The sequence below is a fragment of the Vulpes lagopus genome, chromosome 11 (genome assembly GCF_018345385.1).
Source record: "Vulpes lagopus strain Blue_001 chromosome 11, ASM1834538v1, whole genome shotgun sequence".
NCBI lineage: Eukaryota > Metazoa > Chordata > Mammalia > Carnivora > Canidae > Vulpes > Vulpes lagopus.
In genome coordinates, this window is record NC_054834.1 from 56,408,061 (window position 1) to 56,428,108 (window position 20,048).

The 20,048-nt window shown below is 47.6% G+C and overlaps 1 protein-coding gene across 1 annotated transcript in view; it reads right to left on the minus strand.

The window, feature by feature from the left end:
- Window positions 1-925: 925 nt before the first annotated feature.
- TRIM44 (tripartite motif containing 44) overlaps window positions 926-20,048 on the minus strand; it is a 110,754-nt gene continuing 91,631 nt past the window's right edge. Inside the window, exons 5-6 of the mRNA XM_041774073.1 lie at window positions 3,085-6,263; window positions 926-2,872 (exon numbers count right to left, since the gene is read on the minus strand). Of these exons, the coding sequence (XP_041630007.1) occupies window positions 6,236-6,263 (28 nt within the window). The 3' untranslated portion in view covers window positions 926-2,872; window positions 3,085-6,235. The remainder of the gene's footprint in view (window positions 2,873-3,084; window positions 6,264-20,048) is intronic.

Here is a 20,048-nt window from a genome sequence, read left to right on the forward strand (position 1 = left end):
AGGGCTGGGCCAGCCCGCCCCACCCGGCACGAGTGGCCTGGGCACCTGGGAGGGCGGGAAGGAGGGCCTAGTGACCGCTCCAGGAGACAGCCAGCTGCTGTCCCGGCAACCCTCAGTGCTGGATTCATCGCATCTTGGACAATTTCTCCGAGGTTCACACAGTCCCCCGGCTAAGTAACGAAGTCTGAGGGAGATAAATTTGTTCAAAGGAAATTTAGAGCAGGTTTCTGCAGCCCGTCCAGACACACCTGCTGGGGGAGGGCGGGGGAGGGCGGGTCTTTAAGCAGTGCATTTCAGTACCTTTAGGCAGGACTTGCACCCTCTGGGTCACACAGACCTACTGTCTTGGGTGTTTGCACTCAGCCTCTGGGTAGAGGACCGCGGGCTTCCGTGCAGACACTGGTCCATGGAGGGCAAACCGACCGGAACTGCTTCATTTACAACTTGATTCTCTCTCTGTATCAGTTATAGCAAATGAGTAGCTCTAAGGTTCCACCAAGATGATTTTGCTGGCCTCCCTGTAATTTGCTCTGCAAAGAGGTTTTGTTTCTAGAAAATACGAGAAAAACTAAAATCTGGTCCATCCAAATGGTAAAGCTTTCATGTTCCCTCAAAACATCATTCAGGATCAGGTATTCTTTAGGCTGTCATCTAACTTTGCTCAGAAACTTTAACCTAGGCCCAGATTGCTTGACTTTTGAGGTGAAAACATCTCTCCAAATAGTGATGACATTATGTGTGTGTGCTTGCGTGCCCCTTCCCAGAGATCTCCTACGCCGCTCCGGAGAAGTCCGGAGTAAACGAGCGTCCTGTATCTCATAACCAAGCACCATCATCTCCAGCATTACCACAGTTAAGAGTGGAGATCATCATGAATATTTACGCCTAGCAGGGTCCTTTGTGCACAACTCTCAGAGACAAATGGTATTTCCAGTAATAGTTTATTGATTTCCAAATGCACAGGGGTGCTGAGTCCAAACATCCTGGGATAGCGGTAAATCTCTCTTACAAAATAATTTACAGTATGAAAATGATATACTGAAACATTAACTCAAATGTGCAATTCCCTTGAAAGATCGAGTGTTCCCTTGTTTAATGTGAAGGGTGAAAGGGGAAGGTGACTAAGGAGGGAATGTGACTGTGCACAGGAAACCAGGCAGAAGACAATGGCTTCGACACTTGTCCCCACCCATGCAGTGTGGCCTGTCACTGTACAAAGATGGGTCAGGTCTGACTCCCATTAATATAAATCTACTGTCCCCTCAAGGTCCTATCAAGCCCACCGTGGGCTCTGTGGCATGGTTTTTGCACCGGTATACCCACAATGTCCTAATTTGTTTTCATGTTCTTGCTCTGGCAATGGTCCTGCTGTTTCTGGTGTGTTCTCAGTTTCAAATGCTACTGTTCTACTAGGCAGGTCCCCTGGGCTCTGGCTGGGGTGGGGGTTTCAGAACACTGCTGGGTCTAGGCAGTACTAATGAGATCTCGACTCCCACCATAGGGGCTTTCTTTCTAAGGCTGGGCTGACTTCACCCATAATGAGATTTGTTTTGAACAGAAAATTCCAGATGTGCTAGGCACACAGTAAACATGTGGTTTTCTTATTACAAAGCACGTACTGAGTGGCCATCATGTGAGTACAGAACTTCAGGTATCAGCAAGAGAGTATTTTCCAGGGGGGAGAGAGGACATCTATGCCTTGCACCACAAGTCATCAACTCCGCAGCTGTGCTCTCAGGCCTGATGGGACTGAGCACACTCCCCGGGTCATTCCGGTTTTCCACACCGTTAGACATCCTGGAGCAGGCCTGCAGCGCCAACTCTCCCTCCCTTTTTTTTTTTTTTTTTTATTACAGTAACTAGAGATTTATTAAACCAACAAGTCACTCTTCTTACAAAATTATAGTTAATGTGGGGTGGGCGGCGGCAGGGCTGGCAGGTGGGGCCGCTGCACTTCAGGGAGGTTTGCTAAGGAGGGAGCAGGCCCTGGCTCCCCTTTGCTGGGGACAGGGTGGGGGCAGATGGGCCAAAGCAGGTGGGGAGGAGGCCTGGGGGGGACAGTGGGGAGGAGAGATCTGGGGGGGACGGTGGGGAAGGGGCCTGGGGAGGGACGGTCAGAAAGGAGGTCTGGGGGGGTATGGTGAGGAGGAGGCGGGGGGGGGGGTGGGGGGGAGGAGATCTGGGGGGGAGAGTTGGGAGGAGGTCCAGGAGGTACAGTGGGGAGGAGCCAGGACAGGAGCAGGAGCCCCAGGGCCTGGCTGCTGCCAGGGAGGCAGCAGGGGTGGGGCGGGGGGAGGGAGATGGCCTGGCCTGTGCTGCAGCAGGGCAGCAGAGCTGCAGGCTGTGCAAATGGACTGTGGGCTCCTGCTGGTGGTCCTGAGCACTGGGCCTGGAGCAGAAAGCGTCCCCTCCAGAGGGACCCCCCCTCTCTGCCGAGGGCCTGGGACCATGGGAGTCAGTGCTCTCCGAGCTGACAACCTTCGCCAAGGAGCTGTTCCTCTCATAAGCACCTCGTGAGCAAGCATCTAAGCTCTCACTACCTGGTGACGCCTGTGATCAGGGGTGGCAGGAACCTCTGCAGGGGTGTGCAAGACCACGAGGAGGCTGCTCTGGATTCCTCTTAGCTCTTCAACTGCACGTGTGTGTATACGTCCATGCACGCGTACCGTGCACATGCACACACACACCTCAGCTGTCGATGGGGAGGTCTAGATCCGCCGGACTCTGAACTAAGAGCCTCACAGAGCACACCGCTGGCTGGGCTCAAATACGAAGATTCCCTTTTCCACAGGAGTACAGCACCAGACATTTTCAGAGAAACTTAAGAGAGGAGAACACCCTCCCCTTTTACTATCTCTGAGAACTTCTATACCTTTTTTTTTTTTTTTAAATTTTTTTTTTTTTATTATTTATTTATGATAGTCATACAGAGAGAGAGAGAGGCAGAGACATAGGCAGAGGGAGAAGCAGGCTCCATGCACCGGGAGCCCGACGTGGGATTCGATCCCGGGTCTCCAGGATCGCGCCCTGGGCCAAAGGCAGGCGCCAAACCGCTGCGCCACCCAGGGATCCCAACTTCTATACCTTTGAAGGCCTAGAAACACTTTATTCATGGGGGATGGCACCAGAAAGGAAAGGCTCCCCCAACTCCTAGGGGCAGGCTCAAGTTAGCAATGTGTGCTTCGGATACCTGCTGAGGTGGAAGTGTGAGGCTACCTCGATACCATTTCTGAGCCCAAATGGTAGCCATGAAATGTAATTTTGAAAAAGAATCCACAAAGCGGGATGGTCAGATTGCAGTGGGGGAACCTGAAGCCTTTTCCTCCCTCTGGACTGTAGATCATGGACTGGCACAAAGTCAGGGAGAGCTGGGTTCAAAATTTGACTCCAGCGTTTCCTTGCTGTGTAATTCAAGGCAAGGGGCTCTATTTCTCCACGTCGTTCTAGCATCTGACAAACAGGGGCCGAGTACAAGGCCTAGCTCTCAGCTGGTCCTCAATACAGGTCATTTCCCTTCCTGGGCTGTCAGAGCGAAGAGGCCCAAGAACTTCTTGGAATTGCTCTGGATTTGATGACATCAAATCAAAGGACAGACCCACTCTCAGCCTCCAGAGAACCAAAATTTGGAAAGCAGCCAGGGACTGCTGTGAGGACCCAATTCATTCCAGAGACATTCATTACCTGCTGCCCCTGATGACTTCTCCCTGGGGATTTCGGCAAACCCAGAGCCTGTGGCCAGTCAGCACACGCTCCTGGGCACTCTAACTTTTACAGACCTGGCAGGGGGTTAGCCTCACCCTGCTGGGGCTTCAGGCGGAGCAGCATGCTCCAGCTCTGGGGGAAGCTGGTGCCATCGCAGGAAGCACCCTAGTTCGTACGCTGATAAATGCTGCTGGCGGGGGCTCCGGAGCCTGGGCAGAAGCTGCTGCGCTCTGTTTAATGCTTCCCTGGTTAAAGTTTTATCAGGTGCTGAAGACAGCAGGAGCCCATAAAGCAGATCTGAAATCTTAAGTAAAAGCAAAAGTGCTTTCCTTGAGGATTACAGAGATATGATAATATATGGAGACAAGCTGGCATGTATTTTTATATTTCTGTTCATATCCACTGCATAAACGCCTGGGTTTCCCAAATACTGATTTCAAGTAATAATGTACAATCTGGTAGGGAGGAGCCAATGGTCTGTCCATTGCGAAGATAAGGCTGCTATTTGGAGATTAGGCAATAATTATTGGGGAAAGACAAACACAAGCAACCAGATCCTAAAGTTGTCTTCATCCTCTGGCTTTTAAACTCTTATACGAGTGGCCACTGGTCCTTCTTTATGAGTGGTTCTGTGGGATACACCTCGGGGTTGTACTTAGCGATATGCCAAATTCTCCAGTCTTGGCAGGCAGACAGGTAAAGCACCAAAACTGTCTTAGCCATTATTTGGCCACCAGTTTGAGAGAAAAAAAAATACTTTTTTTTTTTAAATAACAGCCTGAAGTGCTCTTAGTCCCAACATCCCATATTAAGTGAACTAGGATAATCTTAAACCAGAAGCATATACTCCTGGTAGCCTCCTGGCCTCAAAAAATAATTTTACAGCATGCACAGGATCGAACAATGACATAAATAGTATTCCTACAGTATTATTTTTTGCCTCAAAACCATCCTACACGCACACACACCAGCTGGCCCGAGAGCTCTGTGATAGGTGTACAGGTCGCAGGCAGGCAGGAAGAGAGGGGTCTCTCCCAGGGCAGGCGCCTTCGGTTCTGCTTCACAGGCAACTAGAAGTCCAGGCCCTGAGTAGCTGCTTGGATCCAGTTGCAACTGTACTTCTCGCGAGTGAACACCAAAATACCACTACAGGCAGAGGAGAGGGAGTGCATACCCCACTTGCTAATAAGAATTCCCTGCGAAGTGTCCCATTTTATCTAAGCTGTATGTATGAACATTCTATTTCATAATGGAGCTGTTTTATCTAAAAATAAGATCATCCCCTGACTCCAAACCATTTAAGTAAAACTGAGGTTTCAGAAAATATAGGTTTTTTAACTTGCAGGTTTGTATTCCCTGGTAATCACTGCTTACTTGGGAGTAGAAAACTTGGTTGTAAGGAAATGTGACCTGGGAGGGGAACAAGCTGGAAGTCCCACCGTGGTGTGTCTCTGCTCACGGTACTTGCAGGGGGAGGGCCTGGTGGGGGGCGGACTGAAGGCCTGTGGCAGGGCGCATGGGAAGAGGGTTCCGGCTGGAGGGAAAGGAGGGCGCACCTGCTGGGAGCCGGGCTTGAATCAGCACGCCAGGGTGCTCTCCCTAACACTGCATTTAAGCCAAATGAGGCCAAGGGTGCCTGAGCGGGGGTGACAAGAATCTACACTGAAAACTCCCACTTGGTAATACACATCCCAGCCTTCATGTTGCGACAAGACCCAGAAAACCAGAAGAATTCACCCAGATAATTCAGGATCCGTCATATCCTTTAGTGACTATTTGGGAAACTCAGGCAATTTGAGTTCAGAAATACTGATTTCAACTTTTAATCAGATCTCTTTGGTCCGTTTTTTTTTTTTTTTAAAGTCATTTCCTTTCTACCTCTTCAATCATTTTTTTTCATTTCCACAGCACTGAATTATGGATCTGAAGTGCTGGATAACCTCATGTACTAAAAATATCCCTGTATTTCAAACTTTTAACTCTTTCTCCAACCCCATCTCCTTCACGCCTCCCATCTTATTTCATGGAGCCACGTTTTCACAAATGTGTAACTGGACTTTCAGAGACTATCTACAAAGCCCTAACTGTGCCCTGTACTACTTCATGCTTCACTATAAATAAAGGGGGGTTTTATTAGCAGGTAGGGGAAAAAATTCTGACTGCCCTTCAAGATTATTCCAGATCCTTCCAGATAAAACGATGCTGAGTATACAGTATTACAGGGGCTGGCTTTCCTGAGTAAGTTCAAAGCAGCCATTGAGGGACTACCTGAAGGACGCTTAATTAACTGCTCCTGGTTGATCATAGGGGCATGTTTTCTTACCTACCACGACAAGAGAATGAAAAGCACAGTCAGTAACAATAAACTTGGTCATCCCTTGGAGAGATATGTGCCTGCTGTGAATCTGGGGATGCTTCCGGTGGAAGTACGTTTGTCACTGGGCAGCTTTCACAGAAATCAGAAGCCGCTACATACACGCTATCACATACACACAGGGGGAAGAGATGAGTTTCCATGGGGGATGGCAAGCCTTCATGTGTCCTCTTCTTCACTGGCACCACTGCAGAGGAAAGGAGAACCAGGTGAGTTATGACATCACAAGAGGCGGGCAGCCGGGTCTACTGGCTGAAGACGCAAGCTCTCTTCTCAGACCTACCCGGATCCCAGTCCTGACCCTACCACTGTTGGGCCGTTGACCATGGACAAGTTACTCTGCTTCTCTCAGTTCTGGTTTCTATATTTGACTACAGGGATAATTTTGATAATAAGATCTACTTCCTTGGGTTTTTGGAGAATTAAATCAGAGAATACATGTAAAATGCACAATGCCTGGTACACGGTAAGTGAATATCTGTAAAGGTGAGGGTCATGATATTTTTTTAAGCTTGCTTGACAAAATAATGAGCTTGTAAAAATCAGGAGTTTGACTTCCCCTCAGCCTTAAACCCTCTACTGTTAGGAGAGAAAAACAGGAGAAGCTACCACTTGGCACTCCCAACAGCACTTCTCACTTGGAATCAAGCCAAGGTTTCAATACCTGCCCAGGACAATCACAGCATTCAAATGTCACCTCTTCAGAGAGGGTATTCTAAGTAGGATTCCCTGGTTATTCTCTATTTCATTAATTGTCTTTTTATCACGGCCTACCTATCATTTGCTATTTACTCTCCCCTCCACCTCCCACTAGAGTGTCAAAGGACAGCAACACTGTTTATTAGCACCAGCATTATGGAGCACTAGGATTAGGAGAGAAGTAGTAGTGTTACTAGCAGACATGTGTTCGATAAATAGCTGTTTTCAAAAAGGGAGAAATGAAAACAATAGGAAGGGAGGGAAGGAGGGAGCTGAAATGAATAGTCAGACATTATTGCCCCCAGAGGGTCCTAAACATCAGTGATACTTCAGTGGCCAAAACGTGAGCTCTGAGTCCCAGAGGCATGGCTTGGACCCTGGGCGCCCAAGGTTAGAGCCTCCCTGGCTTGGTCCTGGGAGAGAACACTGTTGATCCAGGGACTGGGATGGGGGAAAGGCAGGGCCAGGAAAGGACAGGGGGCAGAAGCGAGCACACTGAGAAGGGACAAAAGTACGGAAGTTGCCTAGTTTATCCTCCTCCACGTCTAGAGGCCTCGGTCCTTAACACAGTAAGCGCCAACGTGATCAAGTGCCTACCGTGTGCCAGGAACACTGAGCTGAGCACTCCTCACCATGATCCTGGGATGTGGGGACTGGTGTGTGATCCCCACTCTGCAGATGAAGACGGTGAGGCAGAGACCTCAGTGAGACAGAAAATGCTGTCACCAGTAAGGCCTGTGTCCTTAAAACATAAGGATGAGTTCTGGTGGGATAAAGTCTGAAGTAATCAAGTGGCAGCGTTTGGACGGGAGGAAACATCTCCTTCCTCCAGTAGAGACAGGAGCTGGAGAGGAGGGAAGGCCTGGGGTGCATCAGCTCCCAGCTCTGACCTAGACATTTTTTCTCTCACGAGGGATTATCTAGGTCTCTATAAAATCTGCTTTTTTGCATCCATTTGGGAGAGACTCTCAGCGAAAATATCCTAGGCAACAGGCTTGTAGTACTTCTGCTAAGGGCGAAAACATTCCAAGACACGGAGCCTGAAATGAATGTCAGTGGACTCTGGGAGCCAAAAGAACCAACTCAGCAACCTTCATGATCCAAAACTCTGCCCTATTTCCATTCCCCTCTCCTGCCTGTTGTCCAATCACAGGATGAAGGGTGCATGCTGGGAAGGGCTGGACAGTGGACTGTCATTAAAAAAAGCAGTGTTTGGTGGCATCTGTCCCAAAGGGAACAAAGGGTCTTTTATGAAAGTGTCTCACCAGAATCAAGGCACAGTTGGAACTGGCGCCATATTCTCCCCCCTGGTATTATATCCGAAGCAAGCTCTTATTGTTCTCTTGTCAATTTTCCTTCAAATACGAGAGGTCTAGCAGGATGACTGTGCCCTTTCCTTAAGCTGCGGTTCACTTTTTAAGCATTCTTAACTTGAGATGCATAGTTTAAAGGGTTCACGAACTTACTTAAGTTGTACACAGAGCCAAAAAAAAAAAAAAAAAAGTTGTACACAGAAGTTTGTCTGTGTGTTCCTTTGTTTGAGAAAGGCCATAATTTTCATCATATTCACAAAAAGGTCAACAAACTTTCCCCCCAAGCTGAGTATAATAAAACTGATGATAAATGAAGTGCTTCCCTAGTTGCCAAGGTCTTTAATCCAAGACTTACAGAGCTGGCTTGAGGAAAAGGCCAGAAGCCCTGACAGATGATAAAACCTTTTCTCATCACCCTCAAAGAGATTTGTTCTTGAATCTGAAAGATATAGCTCATCTCATAGTTTAAGAGCATGAGACCTTGGGGTGCTGGCATATCATGGATTGTTTCATTTGCTAAACATTTATTGAGTGTCTACTATGTGTTAGGCACCACGATGAATGATGGACACAGTAGTTGCCCTCATAGACCTTACAGCCCAGGAGGGAGGGCGGAGGGAGTGGGAAAGAGACAGAATTTTTTTCCGCAACACCATCTTCAAATACAGTATATTCGTTTTCTTAATTAACTAACAAACTGTTTTTCACAATAATGAAGAAGAAAAGGCATCTTAAGTGAAGAGATAGCACAGAACTTTGCTCACCCTGTGTGTGGTCTTTCTTGTTACACAATATAATTAGTATGTGATCGCATCTCCTGAATGCTTCTCCACTTTGGGTATAAGCTGGTCTGTGTTCATAAGATTTTAATCTTAAAGAGTCTATAAAAGTCTTTATTTTGCCCAAGGGAAGTAACACAGCCTTCTACCTCAGCCACTTAGCATCCTCCTCTGAAACATCTACCAGCCACGTTTAGATTTATAATTGGATCAGTACTCAGGTGTTATTGAAATTCCTTCTACTGTCTGTGTTGTTGTTGAGGTCATTATTGCTGTTTTGAAAACAAACTAAGGGTGTTAGAAAGGCAGCCCATTCATGGTAACTATGCTGGAATTAAAACTAAAAACTTCATTAAGAAAAAACCCCAGACAAATAAAAAAAAAATGAGGGGGCGCCTGGGTGGCTCAGTAGGTTAGGCATCCCCTTCAGCTCAGGTCATGATCTCAGGGTCCTGGGATCAAGCTTCTCCACATCAGGCTCTGCTCAGCAAGGAGTCTGCCTCGGTTTCTCTTCTTCTGTCCCTCTCCACTGCTCATTCTCTCTCTCTCCCTCTCTCAAATAAATAAAATCTTTTAAAAAAAAATGAAAGAAAGAAGGACAGCCCACTCTGTAGTAGGTATTTACTGGTGAGAGAGGCAATATTATATAATGGTGCTGATGTCACCAAGACTGAACTAGGTTCAGATCTCTGCTCTGGCACTAATGGGCTGTGGGACCTTGGGTGACTTACTTAGCCGCTCTGCGTCTCAGTCTCCTCATGGTAATTCTATCTGACAGGTTTACTGGGGAAGTTCTGTGTACTTCATGCAGTATAAATGGTTAAAAACGAGGGTTCTCTTCTTCAGCCCACATTCCCTCTTACCCTGAGTCAACACCTCCTCCTCCCGGCTTTTCTTCAATGTTCCTGGTCCTGGCACCTGAAACACTACCCTCCAGAGCAAATGTGTCCCTGTCCCCAGATGCCCATTGGTTTCTGGGGAGCAACAGTGCTCTTCTTTGCTTGCTTGGGGGAGTTTTTTGTTTTGTTTTTAAAGATTTTATTTATTTTCATGAGAGACACACACAGAGAGGCAGAGACATGGACAGAGACATAGGATTGAGTCCCGCGGGGAGCCCGATGTGGGACTTGATCCCAGGATCATGACCTGAGCCAGAGGCAGATGCTCAACCCCTAAGCCACCCAGGCTCCCCAGTTTTGTTTTGTTTTTAAACGACAACTCCAGACCTAATGAAATACAGGTACTGAATAGAAAGAAAAGCGGAGTACGAAGGCTCTGACCCTTCTGCTTGCCAGGTGTCTGCCAAGCACTGGTGAGGACAAATATGGAGTGAAGCCTAGTTAACCGGCCTCAGACTGATGGAGTTTGAGTGCTGTCGTATCTAAAAGCAGTGGTTGTGCACTGGGGCACACAGTCACTTTCCAGGGGGTAGGTGGGCATGTGTCATCTTAAGGAAATACATGTCCAGATCCTTCACTGCCACATATACTCCTTAAAACTGACCCTTCCAAGAGCATCCTTGCGATCTAGAAGTTCTCTCTGCAGCCACTCCCACTGTTACAATCACACTACTGCACTTCAGAAAAGAAATGCGTACCTCTCACCCTCTTGAATCTGACCATGGGACAATCTTAAAAGTCAGCCTTTCTTCTCAGAGGAGTCCTATGAGAGCAGGGCAAGAAACAGTAAAGGAGATAATCCTTTATTTTGCCCTGTCAATGTACTCTTGGCACAGTTGTGTGCTCCCCTCTGTCCCCAGACCTAAGAATTCACATTCAGGAGTCAGATGGTCGTCATGACGTATGTACTAGTAAGTTGATTTGAGCTGAAAAAATGAAATCAGACTTGGGTCTGACAGAAAACAAGGCTGATTTGGCCATAAAAGCCTTTGCCAATTAGATTATGCGGTGAATCTTGCCTGTAAATTTAATAGGTAGTGCCAAAGCTTTGCCAAAGACATATGTAAAGCTCATGCCACGTAACAGCACACACTTTTCAACTATCTAAACTCGATATATAATTTCAGGAGTGCAAGGAGGCCTGTAATTTTTTCTAAATTTTAGGGGGTATAAGAACACGACGTTTAGCTGAGGACCTGAGAGCTCCTCAATCCTGATGGGGAGGGTGGTGTGTCTGGGGGCAGGGGACAGGGCATGCTGCAGGGTGGGGATGGGACGAGGGAGCCCCAGCCAGCAAACAGCTGGTGCACTGTGTCCCACATGTGGCACACAGCTGGCACGCTGTTGGATGAGGAGCCCCCCCGTCACATCCGGCCCCCAAACGCCTGCTGATGAAGTGGCAGCGATGGAGGCGTGTTGCCTGGCCTGGCGCTCTTTCAGCTAGTCCGCACGGATAGGCAGCTCGGCCTTTCCACGTCTTCCCCAGGGATGGCAGCTTAGGAGAGGACGTTAATAAATGAGGTGGAAGGCACTCTGACCTCGCAAGTTTAATAGTTTCTTTTTCTGAGAATATAATACAACTTAATTTGATTTGGCATCACTCCTATCTGCTGAAACTCTGGCTATTTATTAATTCATTTTTGCTGTAAAAGGATTATTCAACTCGGGGGGAGAGAGAAATGAAGAGGTTTCAACAAGGGAGGAGGGTTAGGTTCGCAAAGAGAGATCTAGCACCCTCCAAGAACGAAGCCACACGGGGATGGTCAAGGAGCTCATGGGCAGCATCCAGCCACAATCCGAGGCTGTGCCGCCCAGGCCCAGGAGGTGTGCGGTCGGTCCCCTCGGGGATGGCCCGCACACCCTGATCCAGACACACTTCTCACCAGACGGCGCAGAGCTGCCACTTCCTGGGCCCCATGTCACCTGCCCCATCAGCCCCGCCTGCCGCTGAGGGGGTCACTGCGCCATAAGGAGTCACAACTTACATTTGTAGCTGCCGCCTATGGAACTAAGTGAGGGCTAAATATGAAATAAGGTGAGATGTCCTCGGGTTGTCCTGGGTTAATGGAGAAAATCATGAGAGGACTTCAAAGTTTTAGTCCTGGCTCTGCGGTCTGATTCTGGGAAATCAGGATATGTTGCATTGTAAGTAGAATTTAGGAAAATTCCAAACCAGACAAAAGCCAAGCTGCTTTCTGACTTGGATGTGTGCCAAGCTAATTAACTGGTTCTCATGTGCTTCTGTTGTGGGTCCCTCTCCTGATTCCTCTCCAACTCAGTCTGAAGGCTGGCCTACATGCTCCAGGTTCCTGCACCTCTTCCTCTGGCGGGGCCCGAACACCAGCTTGATGAGTAACACTGCTTGATCTGGGCCTAGTACAGAGCCAAGAACGAAAGCCTGTCGGGAGCAAAAGACTCACGACTCCTCAGTTCATCGTGGGTCTTATAAAGTCGTGGGTAGATCCAGCCTGGCCGCATCTTCCTTCTCAGATCACAGGACAGACAGGGAGAAGGACCCTTCTCTCTAGGTCGCATTCTACTTTATCCCATGAACCTTCTCTTCAGGAATAAGCAGTGTTCACACAGGGCTGACTTCATGTTCTGTGCACTGTGCTAAGCAATTTATACACACCATCTCACTAACCCCTGCCAGGAGCTTGCGGATGGGTATTATTATCTGCATCCTACAGATGAGAAAAGTGAGGCCAAGCGAAGGTGCACAACTTCCTCAGGGGACATGGCGGCTAAATGGAAGATCTAGATTATGCACACTCCAGAACCCTGAGCGGAAACCAGACTTGGTTCAGAGGTATGACAGGCACCTGTATCTTTTGACCTCCGGTTACCCACACGGTAAGTGACAGCCATTAAGTCCTCTGAGGCTCAGTTTCTTCACCTGAAAAATGGGATAGTAATACCTACCTCCAAGGGTGGTTGTTGGAACAACAGAGATGGAAGGTACGTGCAGATTCTTTTTAAGATGAAACAACGCTAGGTAATGGCAGGATTACTACAGAAGGAGAAGGCAAGAGACACTGGGTCTGTCTCTCAGCAGTCCAGGTGTGTCTGCCTTACGGGCCGACGTAGGTGCCTCTGAGAGAGGCCTGGGGCTCTAGCAGGGCCTCAGGTCCACAGTGGGACCGCACTGCCAAGCTTGATCTCCGCACACCCTGCAACCTGTTTACTGTCTTTACAGGTGGACACCCTTCCTGCACCCCACAGGGGCTAAGCGGAAGGTGGCCTGTTCCTGTGGCAGACAGAAGGGCACCAGACGGTCTGTTCAGGCAGCGCACTTCTAGGGGGAGACACTTGAACAGAAGAAACACGCAGGCTTCCCAGGCTGCCAACGTCCCATCTGCTCTCAGAACTCCCTTCTTTGTGATTGAGGCTCCTGTTGCTGCTGCTGGGTTTATAATGGAATCATTTCCAGCTTTTTTTTTTTTAACTCAGAAAGTAATATTTTATTTTTTGCTGATTTGTATTTTCTGTAACAAGCAAGTACTGCTTCCATGAAAAGAAAAATCCATAGCATTATGTATGCATCAGTGATAATTACCACGAGCACATTGCAATATATTTATCTGTACCCCTTTATGCATATATAAAAATATATACTTCATGGGCACTTTCAGAATCTGCTTTTTCCACTCAGCTGGCACTCATAAAAACCCTTCCTTACCAAGAAATATATTTCTCTAAGATTGGGATTCATGACTGCATTGTATGGACTTACCATTCCTACTACTGGACATTTCAATTATTTCTACCTTTTATTACCCCCACCTCTGTGACACATTCCATGTGGATAAATCTTTAGGTTCATCCTTAATTATTTCCAAAGGGAGGAGAAAGGGAAACACCTAGGTCATGAACTTATTTATAGTAACTTTAGATTTACAGAAGAATTACATGCGGGGGTTCCAGCATGTAGTCTCCTCTACTATTAATGTCTTACATTAGTAAAGTACATCTCTTACAACGCGCCGGTCTTGGTATGCTAGCATGATTTTATTCAGATTTCCTCGGTTTTCCCTTGATGCTCTCCTGCCATTTCAGATTTCACCCAAGAACCACATTACATTTAGTCATCTTGGTCTCTTCTTGGCTGTGACAGTTTCTCGGATTCCTTATTTTTGATTACTCTGACAGTTCTGAGGAGTACTGGGTAGGGGCGTTGTAGAGTGTCCCTTGGTTGGTATGTGTCTGATGTTTCCGTCCTGATGAAGCCCTGCTTACGGGCCTTTCGGGAAGGCACCGCAGAGGGACCGTGCCGCTGTCATCACATCAGAGCCAGGGTTCGCGCTGTCGGTGTGACAGCACTGTGGATGCTGAGCTCAGTCGCCCAGCCCAGCTGCGCTCGTTAACCTTTCTCACTGCAAAGTTACTCTTTCCCCTGCTTCCCATACTGCATGTTTTGGAAGGAGGTCACCAAGAGTAAACCAGAGTGAGGAGTCGCTCTCCCCGTCGCGGAATGTAGATATTTGCATACATTATTGTAAGTTCTTCCAAACAGGAGATTTGTCTCTTCTCCTTTATTTATTCAACAGTTTACTTACAGCAGTATGGACTCATGGGTGTTTATTTTTATGCTTTGGGTCATAACCCAATACTACTCCGCTTATTGTTGCTCCAATTGTTCAGCGTAGGCCTCTAGGAGTTCTTTTCATCAGGTCCTATGGCCCCAGACATACCTTCATCAGCGTGGGGTCTGTGTGCAGGTTTGTTTGGAGCACTTCCTTACTTTCTGGCAATACAAAATGCTCCAGGCTCATTGTGTGTATTTCCTTCCCCAGTTCTAGAATCAGGTATTTCTCCAAAAAGCAAAAGAGATATACTTTTAAAGGTATTTGATATATTCTTGTTAAATTACCCTTGAGAAATCACCTCATACTGATTTATAATCTTTGTTCATACAGGTATGAGAATGCCCCCTTTCCCCTACACCCTCCCCGATGTTGGGCAAGTGCAAAGTATCTTGGGTTAGGGTTGGAGTTGGGGTTGGGGGGTGTCTGTGTGTCTCCTCTCTGAAATAATTTCCATGTTATTACTCGGGTTCCCACTGAACTTCAAGAGGAAAAGGTCATGGGGCATTTCTCTTTCTGTGGGCCTTCCTCAGCCTCCCTTCCTTTCCCCAGCTCAGCTGGATTTCATATAACCCACAACCTCCTGTGGTGAGGGCTGGAAGGAACCTTTCCTAAACCCCTATTAGAGCCCAGCAACTCCAGGGGGTAGAGGAACTAGAAGCAGAAAATAGCTTACCAGCTTACCTTCCCTACACCTTCAGGAAATCCACCCCCTCCCACCACCCAGTTTTCTCATTTCTTCTTGGCAAGTGAATAATGGAAATCCAATCTCTCTCAAGCAGTTTCCTTCCACAAAAATCTTAAACATAAGATTTAATAAAATGCTGGACTTCAAATTTCCTGTTGCCTCAGCTGCTGTTATCTTACAGGTTACCAAAGGGAGAGGGAGAAAGGATCAATAAATAAATACACACTTGACACTAATCTCTAATCTCTGAATAGTAGGCTTTTTTTTTTTTTTTTTTTTTTTTTAGTATTCTAGATTAGTTCTCAGTAGTTTTGAGTTCCACAGTGACCTTGAATTGATGTCCGGAAGTTGGAAACTAGAAACAAACCAACTCTTAAGACCTACTGTGCCTATCTTATACCGCAGAGGGTTATAAACGTGGATTTAAGAGTTAGAAGCACCTAGGGCTTGAGTCACAGCTTTGCCATTTACTAGCTGTGGGACTGTGAGCTCTGTGTTCCTACCTGGAAATGGAGGACAATTTACTGCTTTCCTGGAAGAGATGCAGGAAAGATTATGTGGGGATGAGCATAGATAGGGTGCCTGGCACATATATGTATATAAAAGAGCATGGCATGGTATCTGGCACACAGACAGTGCTTGATACATTGCATAGTCATAGATGAAGGAATCAAGAGGCTAAGACTCATACAGTGAGTTGATGGCAGTGAGATTAACCACAAGTCAACATCTCTGGTTCCTGAGCAGACTGTCCAACCTTGAGCCCCATTTTCTCAAAGAACGCCACTCATTAATAAAAGAGAAGAGCTGACTTTGATGTCGCACATGGGCTGTAGGCACCATGTGTCATTTGAATGGGCTCAAGATTCCTTCCTGAGCCTGTTCTCCCCTGGTGTTTGGGAAAATGCCACTTGTTAATAATGGCAGTAAACTGCTATCGCTTGAGTGCGTTATGTGTAGCAATGATTATGCTCAAAGCATCAGAAGCACCGTCCCCCTGTCCCATCAGGTCCAGCAGCGATTTCTGTCTTGTGCCTGTCCCCTCTGCTTCTCCACGGGCACCACCATCTCGTGCTTGAATGACTGCCACCGCCTTCTGACTGGTCTCCCTACTTCTACCTTTACTTCACTGTTCCGTTTGCAAGCTGCATTCAGAGTAATACTTCTTCAATGTGCAACAGATTACGTCACTGTCCCATTTAAAAATCCTTTAATGGTTTCTTATAGCCTTAGAAAAAAGCCCATGGCCCGCAAATCCCTACATGATTTGGCCTTTGCCTACCTCTCTAACCTATTTTGGGCCACCTGCCGGTCTCGCTGGCTTTCTTTCTGCTCCTCAGATAAGCAGAGCTTGTCCCTGCATTAAGGCTTTGGCATTTGCTGTTCTGTTCCAGAAGCTCTTCCCCTCATGGCTTGGAATGACTGGCTCCTTAACATTCAGGTCACAGCCTCAATGTCACCTTCTGAGAGGCCTCCCCTGACCAAGCAGTCTTAAGCAGCCACCCCACCCCTGCACCATGGGGTCACACTGTTGTACTGTCTTCACAGCACTTGTCACTATCTAAAGTTATTCTGAGATGCTAAGGGTCCTTAAGTATTTTGTCCCCTGCTATATCACTAGTACCAGATAACGTACCTGGCACCAGTGAACCCTCACCAAATATTTTTTGACTGAATGACCAAGTGAATTATCAAAACAACTGCTTATAGTATTATTGTTCTAGACACTGTTCCCAGGCTGTGGGAAGCTTGCTGGTCTTAGAGATACTGCCCAGGCATCTCATGGACAGCTTATTTCTAGAGGCGAGCTCAGGCTCTATTTTCTTTTCTAACAGTGACTGCAATCACCAGGCACATGTGACCACATGGCGTAGGGAGGGGAGAGGGACCAGGTATGGATGAAAATGCTTATCACAAACAGGATTACTCTTACAAATGACTAAGCCCTGTTGGTAAAGGCTGGGTGTGTCCAGGCAATGCTATGTCACTGAGGGCAAAGCAGAAGCAAGCTCAGGTCTAGCCCTTCCCCGGCAAGGAAATCTCAAGAACCAATTCATCTGCTGGAGGAAATGTTCTCATCTGGCTTCCTTACAAAACAGCTGCACATTTGGCAACTTCCAGCCCTCCACAATCCAGCTGTGAGCTGTGCTCAAGGCAGGCTTGGGTTCTAAGACTTTAACCATCCACCCTTCCCCCTAATGGTCTGTGGAGGGACAGAGAAACCCAGGCCAAGATGAAGGGGTGCTAGTTCATTGTTTCCCTCCCTCCCTCAGCAGAAACACCGGCTGAGGCATGGGTGTGCAAGTGGGAGAGCAGGCTTGGCTGTGGTGGTGGTAGTGACAGTGGGACAAGTGCCCAAGTAAGAATCAGAGACGTGGCTTCAAGACCTCGGTCCAGTACACATTAGCATACGACCTTGGGGGGGATGCCTTTTTAAGTTAAGTTTTCCACATGTATAAATGAAGACAGTGAGCCACAAAAGGACTCACTAAATGGGTACTATCGTTATTTGCTAAGCTCTGAACTCCTCACTTCACCAACATTTTCACATTTGGTTTTCATAATAATAAACCTAACAGAATGAACACTCCATTTTACAGATGAAAAAAACATGAGGAGCACAGAAATGAAGAGGCATCCCCACGCCCCACAGCTTGGTGGAGCTGGAACTAGACCTGAGGCCTGGCCCGTGTTCTCCCCCCGGGGCGGGGGGACTCGGTGATGGTGAAGGCAGGGCAGGAGGGCGTTTGTCCAGTCAGCTGGGCTGCCTTCCTCACTGCTGGTGGCATAGGTGGAAACCTCTGCTTGATCACTAAAGATCTGTCCAAGGCCTTGGCAGACTCAAATTCCAGTTTGGACACCAATTAGCAGAAAACTTCTTCCCTGCTATAGGGCATGCCAATAGTCTTAAAAAAAAAAAAAAAAAAAAAAAAAAAGGTATAGCTAGATAGCTAGATGTTTTCCGTGTTTACAACTGTGATCTGCCTGTGACATTCCTGTTGCAACCTGGCTGCCAGTTAGCTGTTTGCCTCAGATTCCCACTTTGGTTCTTGTGCGCTCTGGCAAACAGTGATGCAAAAGGGCCTGCCACCAAGACGCCATCCTGTGGATTTGGGAGAGAATGTCTCTGGGTCAGATACTGGTTTCAAGTTTCAGTCTTGTCTGTCCTGAGGTGAGAGGAACCCACTTCTCACTCTTAATTAGGATGCAAAGAAACTCTTTCAAGGCTTCAGCTGGTTTTTGCTCCTCTTCCCCAGAAGATAAAATTTGAGTTCAGTTTGGATGATGCCTCCTTGTCTGCCCACAGAGAATCGGCGATGAAGGTGGTCTAACAGGTCCCTGCTTTGTCCTTGCAAGCCTCCCAGGGTTTAGGCATTCAGCACCATTTTACGTCCAGTGTTTAGTAATATGCCTGGCACTTAGGCATTTTGGTGGCTGACACACAGATCTCACACAACCTGCACTGGCCTAGGAGAAAGGATTTAGCAGGTAAAGTGCAAGGTGGGGAAGGCTGGCCTTCAAGGCGGTAACTATGACCAATAGAAAAGCACTTTTCTCCTAGGAGCACTAAGATCTGTCTCCTTGGAAAACACCTAAAGGAGGCAGTATAATGTGTTAAGACCGCTCACGCTGGAGTAAAACCAGGATTCCCATCCAGGCCCTTCTGAGCTGGGTGACTTTGGCAAAGCTACTGGACCTCTGTAAGCTTCAAACTGCTTGGCTGTGACATGCGGTATCACTCATTCATTCATTCATTCATGAACAAATGCTTACTGAGTGAACAAATGCTTACTGAGCACCCAGAGCATATGAGGTGCTGTACTGGGTGCTGGCATCATAGTAGTGAGCAAGACTGACAGGATCCCTATTCTCATGAAGCTTCATTTCCAGCAAAGGAGACAGCTATCATTTAAGATAGAGGAAAAGTACTGTGGAGAAGGTAAGGCAGGATGCTGGGACAGAAAACGATGGGCGCATGTGTGTTGGAGGGCAACTGAGGCAGGAGAAATACCAGGATGCACCTCCTGCACTCAACCAAATTCAACAGTATTTAGATTGCTCCCATCCCAAAGCCAACTGCTTCTATTTCACCTGTGATGGCTGAGCCCCTACTACATGCCAGTGAGGGGAGTGCCGAAGGGACCCAGCTGGATCTCTCGGGCTGGTGAAGAACGCAGCCGATGCGCTATGAGAGGAGGAAGAGATGGTAAATTCCACCTGCAGAGTCAGCAAAGACTGCCACTCAATGTAGACAGATGGACTGGAATTTTCCAAGAAGCCTATGGGGCAGAAGGAGGGCATGCCAGGTGGGGCGAACAGCCTGAACAAAGTCCTGAAGATGTGTGCCAGTTCAGCATGTTCAGGGAGCCGTGAGACATTCACAGTGACTGGAAACAAAGTGTGAGAGGGTACCCTGGGAGAAAGAGATCTTCCTCTTCGTGGGTCACACTTAAAGTGTCTTCTAAGAAGATGGGAGGCATGTGGATGGGAAAGAGCAGGAGATGAGAAGGGTGTCGGGACTGCATTTGGCCTCCGTCACACTGCCAGCACTCCAAAACGTGAACCAGGGCCATGCTTAAAATATTCAGCCTGGGTTCTGGGTGACACTCCCCAAAGCAACACAAACAGGTATTTCAAAGAAGAAAGAGGAACCAAACACTCAGCGGTAACTCAATATAAAGCCTGCATGGGGACCAGGCAGGCATCAGGCTGCTCAAACGTGATTATGTATCATCAGTGCAAGTCTGACGCTTAGCCGGGAAGAGTATCCCAGGTGCCGACGTGGGATGCTGGGGTCTGGAGTCAGACACTCCCAAGCAGAGCCAAGGACTCCTTTGTTGCCAAAACCAGATTTACTTGTCCAAGAGTCTAAGGCCTATGCCAGGGACAGTGAGAGGGCTGGGAGCTAGAGGGACAGCAAACTACAGGCAGGTTTCTTGTGCCTAATTAATAACTCAGGCATCTCTGTCAGATGAGGGTAACTATGAGGAAGACGGCTGTAAAAGGGAAC